This window comes from Sipha flava, unplaced genomic scaffold, assembly GCF_003268045.1.
Source record: "Sipha flava isolate LNK unplaced genomic scaffold, YSA_version1 119_pilon_pilon, whole genome shotgun sequence".
In the NCBI taxonomy this organism is placed as follows: Eukaryota; Metazoa; Arthropoda; class Insecta; order Hemiptera; family Aphididae; genus Sipha; species Sipha flava.
Window position 1 is genome coordinate 453,004 of NW_020271745.1, and position 21,919 is coordinate 474,922.

Genomic DNA, 21,919 nt, shown 5'->3' on the forward strand with positions numbered 1-21,919 from the left:
CGTATCACGTATTATTTATTAGTTATCTCCGTAAACATTATGAAAAAGATCTTATATGATATTCAATCAATATTTCCTTATTGTACTTCATGATTGTATGAATTGTGAAAAACACTAGTATTCACCGGTCACCGCCGTCCGACAACAATTTAGCGCGCGGGGTAATATTTGTGCCTGAACGTTGTACCAACTTACCGAATGTTTTTAGTCGAGCAGTAGTTTATTAAACTCCAATTATTATTAATAACGTATAAATATATGCATAACATAGACGGTTAATCGCAACTAACGGTTAAGCATGGCGTTGGTTTAACGGGCGCAGTGTAATACGTAACGGACGCCGAAATCACAGATCGGACAGAAAACGACAGTTCGGAATTGAAAATCATGGTTTTCTTCAATGGAAATAACCTGTAGGTGTTTTGATTGTTGGTCACGTGTTCTTCACGTCCTAAAACATAACGAAATGACATATTATTACGTCTGCAAATGGTCATCCATTACCGCCCCCCCACGTCGGACGGGGATGATTATTCGGTAAATACTGTATGCACGCAAAAAAGTTTTTTGATAGATATCTTTCAGCGACATACGAACGAAAAACGTGTTTACCGAACTATGAAATCACTGTTGTTAAATGGCGATATATTCTCGACACCCTCAAAAGTCGTATTCGATATTAAAAAATACGATCGCATGTAGTGATTCCCGACAAACTTTTAAACGTTACGAGCGCCCCTTACCTTACGTTAGGGTTATTTTACCCTCGTGTTATCAATCCTATTATTTCAATCGTGTTCTATCGCCTTGGATCATTCATCTGCATCACCCTTTCGTTCGCGTTTTACTTTATGTACGTGTGTGTCATTGCACTGATCGTCTATAAACCGATAAAAAACACGATTCGCGGAAAGTTTTTATCGCAAAAAAAAAAAAAAATATCGAATCGCAAACGTCCCGTCCAAGGGACGACGTTCGACTGCCTAAAAAACCTATATCTCGAACGCGCGCACGTGGTTTTCGCGCAAAAACTGGACGACACACGGACGGTTCCCTCCTCCGTCGGCACGCTGAACGCAACCAGGAATGATGTGCGACGCACCGGGCCGTGTACTCATAAGCGTCACCGAGGAGCATCGAGAGGTATCTCTGCTAACCCAGGAATCGTTGCGGGGCAACAAGGGTATCTTTTCGCCTCCCCAAAAACAGTCGTAGATCTTAAAAATACACTCGACGTTTATCATGTGTCGATTGTATCCAAAATAATCATATCATGCGATGGGTCCGGTACGGACGATAAGCAGGACTGCAGGCGGTACCAAGATGAGTTATGAAGAAGAGTCAGCCAGCGCTATCGTGTTCAGGCCCGTGCGCTTGGGGGGGGGGGGGGGGTTCAAACCCCCCCATGGCCGAAAAAATCGTCTTTTTCATTTTTGATCTGTTACCTTTATGTAATATTTTCTAATCATATTTGTAATAAATAATAATGCAAAACATAATACTATAATAATATAATAGTACAATAATACTACCTATAATAATATAATGTAGTGTTGTCTTCACGTTTACTGTTTATCGACTTTCGTCATCGTTGCCGTTATCGATAAAATATAATGACAATAAAATGTTTGAACATAAGTATAGAGCATACACGTTGCACAATAATATTTAATATTTTATTCGACTGCAATTAGTAGAACATGAGATTATACGATAACGGATTTCAGGTATTTTAAAAGTTGTTTATAATCATAGTTTATAGTGTTCATACACAACGATTGTAAGCTCACAGTGAAACGTTCACGTTCGTTAAACAAACACGCCGTTAGAAATAACATTAAATTTTGATGATCAAAATGGACATTCGACATTTTTTCAAAAAACCACGTCTAGAAAATGATGAGATAGTAAGTACATTAAAATTAATTATAATTACTATTAATTCAATACTAATAATCCAAATCATTTTTAAAAATTAAATTGGACTATTATTATATTATAGTCAGTATAGAGATATGTTTATTTTTCGCGCGTACTATAGAACATAATATAGTCATCCCGTTTGTGATTTGAAATATATTGTTAATTGTTGTTGAAATATTTTGTATACCACATTTTATTAAATGCAATATTTAAATCTATAAACACAATTATGAATTATTAAATTAATCTGATTAGTTTTCACATTTTATTTACAGGAAAATAGTTTTAATAACCAGTCACAACCAACTGAACCAGCGAAAAATGCATCTCCTGAAACAAATGTATCAGTGTCACTTCCAGAGATTGTGCACCAACATGACATAGGATTATATGTGAATAAACCTGCAACTGAAACTATTGACTTGTTTCCGGGGCTTCAAATTTTGATTTGGACACCTCCAGAAAACTATAAATTTCCTGTTTCCGAAAAAAGAAATTTAAAATTTCAAAGAAGTTGGTTGCTCAAATATAAATGGTTGACTTATTCAGCAATTATGAATGGCGTATTTTGTAAGTATTGTGTGCTGTTTTCTGTCGGAGGTGGAGGAATTGGACATCAAACGTTGGGACTGTTAGTTAAAAACCCGTTTACAAACTGGAAAAAAGCTTTAGAATCATTTAGTTACCATAACTCACTAGAGTATTATAAAACTTCATTATTAAAATCAAATATGAGAGCAGAAATTGATAACCAAAACATTTTACCTGTTGATTTACAAATTTCGGAACAACAATTAGATTTCATTAATGAAAGTAAAAAATGTTTGATTCCTATAATCGAAACATTAATATTATGTGGCCGGCAGGGTTTGGCGTTTCGTGGTTCAAATGATTCAGGGAGAATAACCTCCGAAGAACCTTTAACTAACGATGGTAATTTTCGGACTCTTTTAAGATATCGAGCAAAAACTGACGATCAGCTTAATACTTTTTTGCAAAATTCCTCAAAAAATGCCATGTTTATCAGTAACCGTATACAAAATGAATTTATTGTCATCTTTCATAATTTAATTCAAAAACAAATTATTGAACGAGTCAATAAATCTCAATCATTTTCAATAACAGCAGATGAAACTGCCGATATTGCCGGCACAGAACAAGTCTCAATATGTGTAAGGTATTTAAATTATGATGACAGTAAATTAAAAATATGTGAAGATTTTTTAAGCTTTGTACCTGTAGCAGATTTAACAGGGAAAGGTTTATCAAATATTATTTTGGATTTCCTTGAACAATCTGGAATTGACTGTGCTTATTTATTTGGACAAGGGTATGACGGGGCTAGTACTATGAGTGGTGAATTTCACGGAGTTCAATCGTATATCAGAGAAAAGTATCATTTAGCACTCTACTCACACTGTGCTGCCCATAGTTTCAATTTGGCAGTTAGTGCCGCATGTAGTATCCCCCAAATTAGAAACTGTCTCGGTACAGTCCAATCTATTTACAACTTCTTCAATACACCAAAACGACAAATAGCACTTCATGATGCAATACAAAATAATGACACTTTGTTACAAGAAAAGAAAAAAAAACTTAAAAAATACTGCGCAACAAGGTGGGTGCAATAGCATGAATCAGTTGGAACCTATATAGATTTACAACCAGCTATTATTGACGCCTTGGAAAACATTTCAAGTACTTGGACAGATTCAAAAACAACATCCGGATCTTTTCAACTCCTTTCAGCTATAAAAACCTTACAGTTTCAAGTATCAATTCACATTTTGCATTCAGTACATGCATTGGCTTTATCATTAAGTAGAGTTTTACAAACAGAAAATCAAGATTTGGTTGAGGCTGTTAAGTTAGTAGATGCAGCAAAACACCAACTTGAACAAAGAAGACAATATTCTACAGATAACTTCGACAAAATTTTTGTGACTGTAGAAGATATTTGTAAGAAGTACAATATACCTGTGACTAAACCAAGACTTGCATCACGTCAAACTAACCGTTCTAACATTACAACAGACTCCGTAGCAGATTATTATAAAATTACTATTTACATACCCTATCATGATTTATTTATCACTCATCTTGAGGATCGTTTCCTTAAACATCGGAATATTTTGGCTAACTTCTCATGCCTTTTTCCTATTGAAACCAAATCTTTAGACAAAGTTGCTTGTTAAACGTTGTTTGAAACCTACAGTTCAATTTTACTCGACGATTCTCCAGAATTTTGGATAAGTGAGGTAGAAATTTGGCGACGACGAATAGTTGGTGAAAATATTCGAAACGCCCTTGATGCCCTCGATATTTGTAATGCAGATGCATTTCCAAATGTTTATAAAATTTTACGTGTAATGTCAGTTTTGCCTGTAACTACAACGAAAGGTCATTTTCATCATTACGTCGGCTGAAAACTTACCTTCGATCAACAATGGGTGAAGATCGCTTAAATGGACTGGCATCATTGAATATACATCGAGATATAAACGTGGATATAAACCAAGCATTGAATGAATTCTTTTCTGTTCCTCGTCGAGTAAATTTATTAAAAAAATGATTTGTATTTTATAGTATTGTTAAACACACTTTAACTAACACAAAATTAATAATAAATATTTTATAATACTATTTGCTAATTATTGATGTGTCTACGTTATACATTTTTTTTTCAAACCCCCCCCCCCCCCCATTATGAAATCCTGCGCACGGGCCTGATCGTGTTGATCGTAGGAAAAATACATTTTTCGACTTTCTAAAAATGAACTTCGGATCCCCGAAATCCCGGCGACACCCGCGGTTTCGTCTCACCTGCCGTTCGGTCGCATTCCGGGAACCGCACGGAGACCGGCGCACCGCGGTCGCCGGCCGAGTAGCTGACGTACGCCACCGGGGACGCGGTGCCGTTCCACCGGAAACTCAGGAGCTCCCGGGGCGGCCGGCCGGCGCGGTGCGCCGGTCTCCGTGCGGTGCGCCGAATGCCACCCCACCGGACGGCCTTGGCCGCGGCGGAACGGGCGAACTCGTCGGCCGGCACCGGCACGTGGACCCCGTGGTCGCCGCCGTCGGTCGCACCGGAACCGATCGGGTACGCGGTCAGCGACACGTGGAACGGCGGACCGCGGCGTGCGGCCGGGTCCCAGGCCCTCAGCTCGAAGCTCGCTTGATCGCCGTCCGCTCCGAGTGCGACGGACGTGTAATGGCCGTGCGTCGAACCACCGCCGCCGTGGATCAGCGACCAGCCGCAACCGCCGTCGTCGCCGCAGTCGGACGTCTCGCAGTAGTCGGTCGCGGTCGCCCCGTCCACGGCGACGTAACACCACGGGCCGCCCGGGTCACCGGTCGGGTTCCGGCACCGGTTTCCGGCCGCCGACCGGCCGCCGTCCGGGAACCTGGATTCCGCCGCGGCCGCGACGCCGCTCACGTCCGTCCACCGCAGGCACGCGTTACCGGACTTGGTCGTGTTCGCTTCGCCGCCGTACTCCGCGCCGGGACCCGTCATCCTGCAACCTAGGGCAAAAGAGACGCCACACTGTTCGGTTAGAGGTTCGGGAACGCCCGTCGATGGAGTTGTCCAGTCAAACCGCGGTACGCGCAAATCAAACATTTGATATTGAATTCGTGTATCGATTCAAAAATGATGATAAATTCTTGTTGATAAATTAATAATAATTTTATCGCAGTGTTTCACCGCCTTTTCGTTCGAAATAAATGTAATTAACTAGGTAAAGTTTGTACGGTTCTATTTTCAACCATTAGTGGCACGTGACTTATTGATAACCTACTCGAGTGGTGCGCGAAAAAAAAAGGTTTGAGAACCGCCATCGATGTATGTGGAATCCCTACGACGTAGCTGGGGCTGAACTTTAGCCATCCACGCTCCAACGTTACCCCCCGATGGATATTCATAGCCGTGTCGTGGGACTCCTAGAGATCGTCAGTCTCTCGGATGGAGTACATTTGTATCAGATGAGCAACGGTGTGCATCGGTTAAATGTAAAACGTAGTGAATTTAATGTACGAGTATACAGACATTCTTAATACAATGTAAGTTTTATTTTAAAATACATACATATTTTTTACCAATTTTCATAATATTTTACATATACATATGAATGTTCAATACGTCTAATACATTATGTTCATCAATCGTATAAATATATAATCGAGATTAAGATTTTTAAAATATTTTAGTCGTAATGACTGTTGTTATTATTATTACGATTGTTACGATCAAGTTAAACAAGTCTTGAATGTTATCATAAACGGTTTTTATCGTGCTTCTAAAAAGTTTTTGTGTAATAATAATCTAATATTTTTCAATAAAAAATCAATATTGGGTTGATATTTTAAGTATTTTATTTGAAAATTAATCGAGTAACTATTCAAATACTTTTTATAGTATTTTTTTATACACGTGTTGTATACATAAAGTAAACAAGTAAAATACATCGTTTGTCTAACAACGATTTGGTTGTCATTGTAAATTCATAATTGAATCATAGTCAAAGTCATTCATTGTATCGACAGATTCTGATTTTATTAAAATATCAACATAACATTTACTACGATTTCCCTATGGATTCACTACCACACGCAAATCGTTGTTGGGGTGCATTTTACTTGACGAGTGTGACATCCGGCGTGATGTTCCGGTCAACATTTTAATACGATTCCAACTGCTATAAGATACACCCATATCAAAACTTGAATTCGTATTCTAGTCATGTACAATGAATGATTAAAAATCCGAAACCGAACACGATTTTAACAAAAACTTTTTGTTGTGCAGCACAATCAATATACCAATGTACGACGTACGATTTCGTAACTACTACATATATTTTCATGATTTTAGTGTTTGAAAAAATATATGAAACTATGATTGTTGAAAAAGATAATTTATATTTATATGAAGATAATTTAGTATTTCCTATCGTTTTATTTCCGATTTTATTGTTCATTTTTTACCCCAGCACTATTACTGGCGTGATTCGTTAATGATTCTTCCGAATTGTTGTTATTCTTCACAGAAAATCAACGCTTATAACTTAATCACCTACGAAATACATTGTTTACAATATAATTACTGTAAGAATTGCATAAAGGTACGGCACATGATTCCACTGAATTGTCTGGATTGTAGGTGTAGCACCAGAGATCTTTTCGAGTCCCGTTGGGGTTACGACAATAATTCTTGGCCAACATTCGGGACCCGTCGGCGAAATCCGAATCATGTTCAGTCTGCACAGAAATATCAATATTATTTTTTCATTGTTTTTAAATTGTATTGATATGCATTAACATTTAGACTCAACAGTAATCATTGTTAGTAATCTTATTTTTACGTAAGAATAAGTGCTACAGATTTGTATTCAATGTTTTATTGTAATTCTCGTGAAAATATCTTTCGATTGTCATGACTAGGGTACGGATTTCAATTATTTTTTAGGGCATTGAAATCCGCGCCCTAGTTATAACTATATAACGTATATAATCGTATAATATAACAATAGGAATAAAAGATAAACAGTAAGCCAGTAAGATAACAGTTCTTTCCGAGTGTAGTCTTATGTTGTCTTTAGCCGATGGATTTATTTGTATTAATTTAAAAGCATTGGTAATAAATAATAAATCGTTGCATTTGAAAATGTATTCTGGGCAAATTATTAATTAATTTACATTTGGTTAATATTTAGTTAATAGTATGAGTAGTTATACCATATTTTTATGATAGCATCGTATAATATAACACAACAGTCTTACAAATCACCGAATTTCAAGTTTTAAAAGCTTTAAAAAATATAATTACAACTGGATCAAAATTTCCAATTATTTAAGCTAAATAATAATGATTAAGAGGTTACTTTGCACATAATTTGAATGTCAAATTAATATATTTAAAACTCACTTAGAGTAAAAAAAAAAATTAATAAACATAAGAACAAAATTGAATTTTTGATTTAAAAATAATGGCACATAAAACTTTTAGAACTTATTTACTACCGAAAAAATTTCCGAAAAAAAATTAATTATTCATAACCAATGTATTCCTCCTATCTTCTCTCAATCAAAAATTCAAATTCAAGATGTTGTATATTACGTAGACATGTTATTCTTACTCCAACAGAATTCCACGGTCGACACAACGACTTAAATTTGGAAGTGAACACGTTTCCTCGATATTCAACACCAGAATGGGTCAATTTACATTTGCGGGTATTTAATTCACGCCTATAACGATAAGCTTCGATCAAAACGCACGAGAGATAGAAACCAACGTACCACGCTTTTATCGCATTCATTTCCTAAAAATAAAAGAAAACAATTAGTTGAGATTTTTTTTTAATATAAGCGTAAAAAGAAGCGAAAATTGTTACATGAAAATTTGTGAAAACAAAATTCGTTGCCATGTTAAAAGTGATAACGGTAATCGAATTAATTTAGACGTATCATAGTATGGCTATGATATAATAATATGATAATATAATTATACCTAAGATGGTATTCACGTTTTCAACAAAAACTGTGGTAGAAAAAATCCGGTAAGTGGTGGCTAAAGTTCGTCATTCGTCTCTTTGGTCCTCTGACCGGATAATGGTAATGGGTGTATTGAATTTTGAAGAAACGATAACTAATTTATTTTGTGAAGCGTTTCTGAGCAAAGCATCTGTATAAAATTATACCGTTTATTATATATTTTATCATGTTTAGTTTAACTGTGTGTAGGTCCTTTTTTATTATCAGCCTGTTGAAAATGATTTTGTTTGACGAAGAAGACATTTTTTTAACCAAATACTTATATCACGTTGTTCAATCTGCATCAGTGACACCGAATTCTTATAAATGTGTTTGGGCGAAAAATATTTATAAAGGCCATAACATCAAAGTTGGTACTGTCATTCTATGTAGACTCGTCATTAATGTAATTACTTGTATGCCCAGTAACCTGACAGTTGTGGCACCGTGGAGGACCACTCTTGGTTTTGTTTTCAACTTCGATAATCGTGACCAGCAATAATGGCGAATCGAAGATTTCTTTATTGTTATTATTTGGTACCAGATCCACGAAGTAGAGTGGTAAGGCGTGTTTAACGCAGAATCCAAGCTCGATTAGTGCTTCCGTTAAACCAGTGGTGAGAGTTGTGTGGTGTATATTTTCGATAACAGCCCTGTAGGTCCGAAGCGAAAGAGGTAAGTAATTAGTGTCTGTGCTTATCAAATGCTCTATAAAATGACGATGTAGTTCAAGGTCCGTTTGGACGAACAATCAAAAACGAAGATGATGACTTACCCGAGAAACCGTTTGCACTCGTGAGCTGTATATAAACGTGTTTTTAAGAGCAGAACAATTTGTTATAGATGTACTTGTACATCCGTACCAAATTGTTAAAAGCTTTCAATGTAAATCGGCGGAGCCCGGTCGTAAATATATTTATTTATTTTTACGTCATGAATGCGTTGCTCACAATCACGATTTAAGATATACTTATGTATAAAATCTAAAGTATATCTTAAATCATATTATCTATTAATTATTATTTCATAAGAAAAATCATATAAAAGCAATTATTATTATAATTTTTTTTATTTTTTTTTTTACATAGTCGATTTCTTTTAGTTATTTAAAAGTTCTTGGACAAAGTGGTTTTTTTACAATCTGGGAATCGCCGACGATACTCGGACTACACTACTTGCAGTAAATATTGCTTCTGGTCTTCGCTTTTAGTTATTAACTTGCTATCTTCACTCCGCAATATCATTAACTACAGTTAAGTTATTTACTAATTATTTTCCTTTTTTATATTGATCATTTTCGTTCCACAATTTCGGATCTAAATCTAAAAAGTCCAACATTATACCGAATCTATTATAAAAAATTCCTAGATTGGACTGATATAAAATTATCGGTATCTTTATTAGCATAATCGTAAATTTTATTTGATTATAAAGTCATTGGTTTTTTGTATTCTGATTTGATATCAAAAGTCTTCATTGCTTTAACCATTTTGGCCTTTGTTTTAGTGATACATTGTCACCAAAAAATGCTAATGATGTTACTTTTGGTGTTAGGTACCACAAATGACTACAGATTTTTTTTAATGTTAATTTTGAAATTTGTATATCAATGACCTCGTACAATATTAGCTCTTTCATAAATTGTATGTCCATGTTTGGTGCCAGAGCAGCACTCGGAGCACAAAAGCATTATTTAACATATATCCGAACTATAAAAATACACAAATCGCGGAAAGCATTATGTTCATTTAATGTTAATTTAAATTCGTTTCGAAATAAAAATATTTTCAGAGTATATAAAGCTTTTGCCATCCAACGAGCATGATTTACGGATCCTGGGACTTTGAAAAATATACCATTTTGAGGCTTTTCACCTAGAAATAAAATAGTAAGTTTTAACAGTTTCTTATAGTCATCTTGAGGTTGAAACTGTCGTAATTGATTTTTACCTAACATTAAAAGGTTTTCTTTTAAATCTTGTACTAATTGAAAAACAAAAGTATCTTTCAATCCACTATGAAAGTTTTTAACATTAAAATTAAGCCAAGCTTTTTGGAAACGTTTAAAATTTGTACATCTGGGACGGATGTAATATCAATTTTTATTTCAAAAAGACTTCTTAGTATAACTTCAAGTATATGATGTCTACATGGAAAATATAGTATATCACGTTTTAGCCTTTGCTCTAATAATATACAAGCACCTTTTAGTCGACCCATGCTGAATGCGGTTGTATCACAACATAAAGCTTGTATGTATTCGGTTAAACTCCAAATATCAAGAGCCTGATATACTGTTATTGCTTGATTTTGTCTAGTGCCAGATTTAAGTTCTGGTTCACCAAGTAGCTGCTTTTTGCCTTTAAATGATATTACTATTGGTATTCCTATAGGTAGGTGGTCAATCATTTTTTTCCGGATAGTGAACTTTTTTTTTTCAAAATGTTTCTTTCAAAGCATTGAATTCAAAAGAGTGTGAAAAAATTCTCGCATATTTTACATGGAAAGCTAAACTTAAAAAACTATAAAATAGTCGATTTTTAAAAAATTCGTGTTACCCTCGAAAAAAAATTTAAAAAAACTACTTTTTTACACCATTATGTGGTATTAACGATAGATGGAAGTATGCAATTAGATTTTGACTATCATATTTGCTTTTTCAAAACCCAAAAAATTTAAAATTATATTCGTCGTAAATTCTTTTTTGAATCTACTTCCTCACATTTTTTAAACTTTGTATATAACATACCCAAAAATATAATTTTTGTTCATTTTTAGGTTTCCAATTTGTTTAATCCTATTTTTTAAAATGTTGGGAGACAAAATCAAAAAAGTGGACTAGTTGAACTAAAGAAAACTTTACGACGAATTTAAATCAGTTTTCAAAATCCATATCGCATCAATGGTATTGGGACAAAATATCCAAGTCAAAATAAGATATACAAATTTTTATTATTTTTTTATTTGGATATTTTGTCCTATACATTAGTTATTTTATCCCTGGATATTTTATCCGTTGGATATTTTAACCTTGGATGTTTTGACTTGGATATTTTAGTACAGGATATTTTGTCCTAGATTCCGCATTAATAGATCGATCAGTACGTTGGAAATAGAAAACGTCTAAATTCTTAAATTGCGCGTGTGATAGAAAGAGAAAGTAAATTATGGCTTCAAAACCCTATTGAATAAAATATGTCTTCAGGCTTCTAGGCATCTTGACATGTAATCTTGAACATAGTGACATGGAATCATGTTTACATGAACGCTGCTGACCGATGCTGTAACTGAAGGCCGTTCATCATAACGTTGATTACGTGAAACTAACTGCTAACTTGGCACTAAAGAAGGACGATAAACGGTTTAAGAATCACTTATAGTCGTTCTCACGAAAGAAAGGTACCAGTAGGGTTACCAGATTTCAAAATTCAAAATATGGGACAAAAAAAAAAAAAGGATAATGTTTGCCTTCCCCCCCCCCCTAAAAAAAACTACTGATCCATTTGTAAATGAAAATTTTTTAGTACATTTCTACGTTAATCTTTTAAGAATCAACCCAATTATTAATGATCTCAATATAATACCTAGTACGCAATTCAACTTCAAAAACAAATACTCAACTCTACAACAAGTGCATAGAATAACCTAGACATTTGACCGAGTGCGAGTCAATATCAAACGGACTTCTTTTCAAAATCCGCTTTCTCCCGACCCAATCATTTTTTATACTTAAGTCCTTCCTAACCAGTCGCACATTTGCGGTCTGTTTGCAATCTATAGACTTACACATCATCACAGGTGCTCCTTGGTTCGTCAGCAATCAGTCCCTTCATAATGACCTAAAAATTCCAACTCTCCCTGATTTAGCCTCTTAATCTTACAAAAAACCATACTCGGCCACAACTAACCATCAAAATCCACTAATCTCTAATCTTCGTTCTTCAACTGACCCATATGGATGGAGCCACCGACAAGAACCGTCGCGACGCGTTGGTTGTTTAAACGTAACATACAAATAACAAATCGTTAAGCCGTTTTCACACACCGATAAAATTGGAACCGGAGCCGGCGCCGATGCCGGATGCAATGTAATTAAATTAGTGCTTTCTCACATAGACCAGACCGGTAAATTTTTCGGTCCGGTGAACGATTCCGGGATTCGCAGTCGGCGTTGAGTTCGATAATTCGAATGCCGGACTGATCTCCAAATTATCGATCTCAATGTTTTCTTGTACAAACGTGTATACGCAAGTTTGCACAAGTCTTGTCGGGGTACCGGGGCAAACCTTAAAATAGTTATATTGATATGATATGATTTCTTCCAAGTACCTTACACTTAATATAGGATGAATCCAATATCGTCTTTCAACGTTGTCTCTTCGGTACTTCCTCCGAAGGTACAGTAACCCAAATAGATGGCGTTTGTTAAGAGCAGCACACATTGTCGAGAACAACAGAGAAAATAATTAAAACACGACTTCACCCAAGTGAGTACAAAAACTGTTTAACATTGTTTCCTCGTTGTGTGTGAAATGAAACCGGCACCGGCTTAGGTTTTACCGGTATGTGTGAAAAAAGCGAACAACCGGTTCCTATTTGACCGGTGTGTGTGTGTGTGTGTGTGTGTGTGTGTGTGAAAACGGACTTAGCGACATAGACGATGTGTCATTGATCGTCGACTATCGTCGGAAGTTACGTGGAGTGGGTTCGACGTGCACGAAACCGTACCTTTCTCCCGTGGAAACACAACTGCAGTGTTAATTTATAACCATTTTATTTGTATTAATAATCACAACTTCCGTCTTTCCATCCGTACTTCCATCTTTCGTCAACTAATGAACAATCAAATATTGGTTTGTTGGTTTTTTTATTAACTTCATTGTGTATCAAACACAGCCAATGGGATAATGTTGACTGGGAGTCGGTAATCGGTGGCCAAGTATTTAATCTGTTATAAAAAAAGTTTAAATTAAAAAATCCTAAAAGAAAAATTTAAAAATGTAAGCACATTCGTTGAAAACGTTATTTAATATCATTATGAAAAGATATAATAAACAATATTTTAAAATGTGTGTTTGATAAAAACATCTACATACTACTTACAGCCGAGAAAAATCTTCACCGCAAGCTCGACAAGGATACAGGTCGCCGAGTAATTTAAGAAATTCAGTAATTTGTGCCCGATGTTGAGGGGTAGGTTCATCCGGATAGTACGCTACCATCGTATGAATTAGGCTCCAGGTATGATATCCTACATACATTTTAAGTATTTATTATGTATATGCTGCGCAATTGATTTACTTAAATTCATGTTTTATAACGAGAGATATTTATGATTTTACTTTACTTACCAAGTTTATCTCGATCCAAAGGGCAATTTTCTCCCATTTTACTTGGTTGTGTAAAAATAAAATGTGCACTCGAAAATTTGATAATCGTTTGAGTTTTATAAAGTAATACTGAATGCACAAGTAAATACACGAGTTACTATTGACGACAAAAACTAATCATAAGACTAATAATAACAGCTTTACTGTATGAATAATAATCAACAGTAATGATTCCTTATGGAATAATTGATAGAACAGCAATATAGCATTAGTAAAATATTACAAGTAATATTGCATGTGAGGTTATTATGTATACGTGCACGGTCATTAGAACACCGTACCGACTACCAGGTATCGAAGTACGTTCTGATCACGGTCCCAGAACATTTTCGAGAATAACTAACCTACATTAGTGGCCACCAGCCGGTGTTAAGCGAACACGTCCCGGCCTAAAACGCAACATATTTCCTGTAGACTTCCTTTGTAAACATTATATTATTATTAATTGAACAAGTCCTTAAAATAATGACCTTTAGAAGGGAAAAATAAAACAAATGATTAGTATTTTAACGGTCTGTTCAATTGAGTGTCACCCCTTTTTTATGCTATAGTGCTCTTTAATGCTTTTTCTTATTACACCGTCTTAGTTCGTTTATTCATTTCGTGCTTGTAAAACTCACACGAAACGAGTTTGATATTTACAAATGCAAACTTCTAAGTTAGCACATGACAAAGTTAAATGCGTACTACTATCATTCCTTTTTTTATTTATTTTATTTTATTTTCAACTTAACGATTTATTTTCTTTGCATATACTGCGTTGACTCTAATAAATCCAACAACATTAATATTATGATTCATATAAGTTTTTTCGAGGATTTGTATACGAATGCAGAGAAAAATCATCGATTCAAGACCGCAACAAATGACTTCGGATTTACCTGACGTACATCACACCAAATATACGAAATCTTCCTGTGTGGGGAGTGGGGGATAAAAAACATGTAATCTTTTATCGGATTACCACCGGACCGCAGACACTAATCATCGGCTGTACCTACATTTTGCGCATTTTATCCCGGACAAAGCCTACAAAATAACACAGATGCTAAAATTGCGTGCAAGTATTCCCAATTCACGTTACCTACGGAAAATAATTAAAATTTAGTAACAACTCTAATTTTGGACGTATATGGTTTACTAGTACCACCTTTTTCATCTACAAAATATTTTAAATGTGACAATTTCATATTGTTACGATCTTGCGTACCTAACTACATGTTTTATAGATTTTTGATAGTTTTTAGAATATCTTAGCTGCAATGACGTATACAGAAAATATTTTCGGGTGGAGCTACTATGGACATAGTTAAATTACCACTGCTATTTAAGAATTACTAACAAGACCCAGCAGGTACTTATCTACATTTCATTTACAGAATGTCCCAAAACGATTTAACAAAGTTTCATTTTTTCTCTGGATATTCAAAATAAAAAAAAGAATATCAAAAATTTAAAAATAATATTACAAACCACGTGAACATGGTTATATTTGCCGTGGGACGCAAACTCTAAATAATCATAAAGAACTATTAAAATATAACAAACGTTTAAAATAATTTTTAAATTTTTGAAACATTTCGGGGGGGGGGGGCTTTAGACAACTAGCCCCCCTATATACGCCACTGCTTAGCTGATATTTTTAAACAGTTTCTGCTAATAATTCTTTATCGATTCTTACGAATGCTTAATGCACTAGCTATACGTTTTTAAAACTTTAAGAAAATATATATAAATTATCAGTGATGGTAAAACATAACCATTACATTGACTCTGTGTTAGTAATTCAATTATTATTACAAAAAAACATTAAACAGTATTATGATTTTTTTATAATAAACATTATACGCACCATCGCAAAAAACTTTCCTCTGCCATCCCATTGTCAATACGGGTACGGTCTTATTTTTATTGGATAACCGTTGTAATAATTATTATATTAATAGCAAATATTAAAACAACTGCGAGTTTGTAAAACTAAATATTTACAAATAAGTGCACTATTTTTAAAAAATGTGTTTTGTTAGAAACATTGATCTAGGATGTGTAATTGTAGGGGTAAAAAAAATGATAACATAGATATGATGAAATTGATTAAAATTATAAGAAGCAAGAGTTGTTAAACTAAACAAATTTGTTCAGATATAAGAAAAATCATTTACACACATTTTTTTTAAATAAAATCAGTTTAAGTGTTTCAACGTGATAAAAACCGTAAATATAAAAAAAATCAAACACTTCATAAAAAACCAATTATACTGCGACGGTACGGACATCTGATAACTTTTTCATAATACTTGTATACTTAATATGTTCACGTCAGATAACAACCTACCACCCAGTTTTGCCATGCTGAATAATGGTGAAGTGACCACCCTTCATCGTTTTGACTTTTTTCAACGCTGACCGTTTCTTATAGATATGCGTGCATTAAAAAACTGTTTGTAAATTGAATTCACCTCTTCTCGCATTCTCCACACGCTTTATGTAACATTGCGTTTTATCTTTTCGATGGTCTTATTAATTTTCTGTTTTCCGATTTTCATAAAATACCAGCGCGCTCGACGTCGCAATAACACGCATCGCTACAACCGAAATGGAAAAAAACTAACGCGAGAAAAACGCGTACGGGCCCGGACACCTTTGCGCGTTTACGTCCGTACGCAGCCACCCCCGTGCGCATCGCGAGGGTTCGGGCGCGTACGAATGATAACCTTAATTTAACGGTTAGAGAGATACGGGGCAGAAATGATAAAAGGCGAACGTCGTCGTACACGTCGTCGTCGTCGTCGTCGTCGGCGCTCGTTACGCGATAAACAACTACGATCAATTGAAAAGTTAGTTTTGTCTTCTTGGAGAGAGAGAGAGAGAGAGAGAAAAAATAAAGAATAGGGAGAAACAGGGGTGGCCGCATGGGTTATTGTTCCCCCGGGTATCCTGCTCCACCGCCCGGGGCACATGCACTCGCGTTTATTACGGACCCGGGCCACGTCTGTTATTGGCCATTAGTAGTGACTCGAACGCGTATATACCGTACACCCAATATCACGGCTGATCGAATGCGCCCGGTCGGCCGACGGAGTGTGCACGGCGCTCGCCGAGGAAAACGAGAAAACGCACGACAGATTGCCTGTAACACACGTATTATAAATAAATATATATACACGCATACAGGCGGTGTGCACCCGAAGAAAAAAAAAAAAAATTCGTCACGTTATTTAAGCCGACCCGACACGAGAAGATTCCCGCCCCGGATTCCGTTTTCAGATCACGTGCCTCACAAAACCATCGTTGTCGCTCGCGTGCTTTTTATTACACCCCGCTCGAGTTATCGTTATTGTTATTACCGTTATCATTGCCAGGGACGTATCTAGGGGGAGCGAGGGGGTACCGTTTTTCCGTGATCGCAGTCCATCATCTACGTTCATTCGTCAATCGAACGATTTTAATGTTTTAAGATTTCGCAAAGTGACCGCGTGGCGATTTTAATTTTCATGATAATATTATCAAAAGTTGATCGCGTAAAACTCATGGATAATAAATATTACCTTTCTTGAAAATCGTATAAAACGTGTCTAGGGGTGGCAGTGAAACCGTGCCCGGGCCGTCAAAACTCTAAATACGTCTCCGATCTACCGACGACTGCGATACATACTCGTACACGGGGCGCGGGGGTGTAAACTGCAATCATCGATTTGCTCCCGTACGCATACCGCGTGCTCACCCTATATTTATACACAGCATAAACACGTATGTGTGCGCGTGCGTACTGTATAATACACATGGTCGCGAGTATATACTACGGATATACCCTTTAATTGTATTGGTCGCCCGTTTTCGAAGGGTAACATTAATTTGGATTAATGTTGGAAAACAATGACGGCGACGAGGTGCCGATGCGATGCACTGGATAAATATTAAATAATGCGATGATAACAATAATGACATACTAGGGCTCGCTTTGTCCTTGATCGATTGTGTCCGTCTTTTGTAATAACAATAATAATAATAATAATAATAAAGGGAAATTCGTGTTTGCATTTGCTAAACAAAGAACGCGCACGCGGCCATTACATGATTACCTTAAACACACAAACCAAACGATACGGTTCACAGGTTATGTATTATAATGTCCTTTATGGAATTCTTATTAAAAAAAAAAAAATAACTTTTCTTGCGAGTTAGCAGCTCGTGGTGGTAAAACAAAAAAACTGCTGCCGAACAGCTTTAAATTATTTTAATAACTAATGAGATGAACATTTAACTTGATATTCGTGACATTTTTTAATTTAAAATTGTGGTTGATAATACGACAAGTGTTTAATTTTTTAAAAAAATACTTCAAGTTTCAATAAAATACTATAATTACTGCACTACACAATAAAAATGTATTTTTTTAGAATTTCTTAATAATAATAAAATAAAGCTTAAAAACAACAAAACGATACAGCAACTTTCGTTTGTAAAAATTCATAACATTTTTAAATAAATAGACACATTATTGGATCTTCGCCTATTTACTATTTTAATTAATCACCTACAAATATTAGGTTAGGCGTCTTTTTAAACATTACACAATGTTATAAATCAAACTTACTTTAAATGAGTGTTGCAAATAAAGAATAACTTTACTTAAAGTTTATATGGTAATAAGTAATAACGTAATAAGTTCATGTGAACTGCATTAATATTTTAAAATTTATATATTATACGAAAATGTTATGTAGGTATAGACTTTTAGTTTTATTTGATTTTTGAGGTTTTCATTGTTATTATTATTATTATTATTAATGTAATCAAATTAATTTATAGTGATAAATTTTTCCAATTTCATTTATTTTGTTCAAAAATCATGATTAATAATTCAATTAAGAAGTACGACAAAAAGTCGAATAAATTTACTTCAATTAGATTTTCTCGACCACAATAATGCCAGAAGCATAGTTCTATCTTATTGTTATTTAATACAATTGACGCGTGCAAGACTGAACATAACGAACTTAATTTCAACCGCAGTGCACCAATGTAGACGCGGTACAAATTACTTCTAATACAAATGTCACCCTTTTTTTTTTTTTATTTATTTCCACACCCTTTACGTATGATTCTAAAAAAAACCAACCTACACACTCCCCTTCTGTTATGTATAAATACACAGGTGGGTGGTCGTGATGATTATTCAATAACACATTTCGCTAAAACGTTCGATACTTCAGAGCACGAACCAAATAATAAATGAATTTTAGTATATATTAAAGTAAGTACATTACATAATATATAAAGTATAAATTATTAAATAAATATAAATGTATAGTTATTTTTTAAACGATCGCGACTGACGACTACAGGACGATTAAAAACGGTAGTCTACAGTTTTATAATTTTAAATAAAAAATAAAAAATTCGCGTGAATTTGAATGCAGGCCGACGAATGTTCATTATTTTAAACTAACCCTTTGCCCAATTTCAATATATGGAACAACTAACCCTTCTAAGATAGCATATGATATTATTGTTAAATATTTGCCTATCCCTCCGGGTGTTCTGTGACAGTGTAAACTTTTCAAACATATATTTTTACTTATTTCCCATCTACGAACCTGTATCGAATTAATCCATTAGTCGGAAGGAAAAAATAATAATAAATTCAGAGTTATTCTACGGGGCACCGGCCGTAAGGCTAAATAAGTAATAAATATGTTTATAATATACAGTACATTTTAATGACATTTTCGATGTTCGTTTGCGATCGTTTACATGCGTTGCACCGTGAAGTGTTATTTTACAATATGTTCTATTTATGATTAATAACGCCCCGTTATGACTGCATATTAATTGATATGACGGGCGTTAGCTAACCGTTTAGGATTCAAGTGGCCCTCAGTTGGTACGCGATCGTCGAATACTCGACCTTTGTTTAGCCACACGTTGTCGGTAAGGGGATATCCCGGAGGAACAAGTTTTTTGGACTTTTACCCGACGAGCGGGCACAAACCATGTGCGCTACACTGTCGGTAAACAACACGTCGAGTCACGCGTGGCAAACGCGTTATCCATTGTTGTACGTGCACATTATGTGCGCGGATAATACGCACGTCGTTGGGCCGTTTCACCCTTTCCGTGCGGACACGTGCCCCGTTTACGACTAATTAAGAAATGGAAAATAAAAGCACTTATACGTAACAAATAAAACTCCGAGATTACACGTTCAGGAATAGGATCGTCGCCACGTGTGCGTTCGATCGTGCGCGATCGTTCGACGCATATTATGAAAAAATTGATCGTAACGATGTGGTACAATAAGCTGGTGCCGGACTAACGAGCGTGCGTACAAATTAATACATTATATTAACATATTATACCGCAGATAAATAACGATTGCAGTTCGTCGCACACCACGTGCGCGAATAGTATAACTACACGTGATATTACCACCCCCGTCAGTCGCGTTTTTAAACATAAATTATTTTATAAAACCTTTTTTTTCTTTTTTTCAGAGGGGAAAAGGTATATTAATATATCAATGCGTACTTCTCAATATTTATAATATTATATACCAATATTATCGTTTACTGGTAAATTTCGTACTTTTGTAATTTCGGTTGATTACCGACCGTTAAAATTTACTAATACTAAAATTAAATCAAAACATTATCTTATGAATAGCGTTACTCGAAAGATATAGACATTTCTTTCACACGGAGTGTAACGAGTGTGTATTTGTGATCTACGAATAAGTCAAAGCACGACGGTAAGCAATCAAAAAAATATGTACATACATGGACGCCGTGAGAGGGATGCAAGGAGGTGCGCTTGCTCCCCCTTGGATTTTTTTTAAAAAAAAAAAAGGAAAACAATTAAAAAATGTAGAGACTGTAATTATCATTATCGGATTAATAGTTTGTATTATTTTGTAGTCGTCGAAGAAAACAAAAACAATTTTGTACCGACACACAATTTATCATACGTTTTCAACTTAAATAGTTAAAGCATTATTCAGAAATCAGCGTACACACTATGCGCACCTCCCTGACGAAATTTCTGACGGCGCCTATGTACCATCTACTTTTTTTCGTTGGATGTTTGTTTGATTCTCGTAGTAATTATGATATCCTGTGCCGTGTTTCTCATTACGACTGTGATTTTCAAACGTATCATTTCGCAATTACAATGCGTACGGGTTATTACCACGACGGTTTACGCCCTCTCCCTGCGCGTCGTTCGCGGTAACCGGATCCGCGTGGCACGTAAGAGGGATTGCGTGCGTGAGGGATACGTGTAAAACGCCGTGCGCGCGTGCGCTGTACACCGGGTGAAGGGGTCGAAGGCGCACAACAATCATTGTCGTACGCGATACCTATACGACTATAAATGTGTACACAACAACATAATACCGGCGTACGTGTATTTATAAAGCCGACGAGGGATTCCGTTCTGGCGCACGTGGTACATTGTACTGTTGTTGTTATCATATGCATAACGATGTAACGCAATAATACGCGCGCCGCGATGAACGTCTGGCCGCAAACACATAACGGCGGCCTTTTGTGCAATCGACTTGCCGAAACAATCAATTTGATCCCCAGCACCGCCACCGCCGCCGCCGGCCTTTCGGCACGCGCAAAGGCCATTAACGCGTGAATTGTTAACGACCCGCGTGCCGTAGGTTTTGTTACAATATTTACACGGACCTTTAGCAACCTTTAACGATACACGTCCGCGCGGGGTTGCGCGCGACTCCGGCTCCGGCGGTCGTAGTCGATGTTACCGTAAAAACGTCCGAACGTGACCACGACACGGTTATCACCCAAGACGCAACGGGTTCCTAAAGACTTTCTGAAAAATTCCTGCGCGTGATCGTAAGGATCGCCGTTATTACCGCCGGTCCTGACTCGACGCACGCCACTGGTTGGTACACTAGGTCGCCATGGACGTCCCCAGGAGTGGCGAGACGGGGCACTTCCCCCCTCTAGAATTTTAAAAATGTTTTCCAAAGCATTATCTCTGTGGGCGGAACTCTTTTCGCCCAAAAATGACCTTCCTCTTTTTGCCCACGTCCTCTTTTCGACCAAAAAT

The 21,919-nt window shown here is 36.0% G+C and overlaps 2 protein-coding genes across 2 annotated transcripts; one reads left to right on the top strand and one right to left on the bottom strand.

The window, feature by feature from the left end:
• The first annotated feature begins 1,856 nt into the window (after window positions 1-1,856).
• On the top strand, window positions 1,857-4,118 carry LOC112693902 (zinc finger MYM-type protein 1-like). Its single transcript, XM_025569162.1, has 4 exons — window positions 1,857-1,907; window positions 2,199-2,856; window positions 3,049-3,541; window positions 3,623-4,118. Exons 1-4 carry the CDS (start codon window positions 1,857-1,859, stop codon window positions 4,116-4,118), a joined length of 1,698 nt encoding a protein of 565 aa, XP_025424947.1.
• Window positions 4,119-13,235: 9,117 nt separating this feature from the next.
• LOC112693903 (FAD-linked sulfhydryl oxidase ALR-like) lies at window positions 13,236-13,841 on the bottom strand. The gene is made up of 3 exons (XM_025569163.1): window positions 13,805-13,841; window positions 13,557-13,704; window positions 13,236-13,401 (listed from the first exon to the last, which is right to left on the bottom strand). Exons 1-3 carry the CDS (start codon window positions 13,839-13,841, stop codon window positions 13,236-13,238), a joined length of 351 nt encoding a protein of 116 aa, XP_025424948.1.
• Between the last annotated feature and the right edge of the window lie 8,078 nt (window positions 13,842-21,919).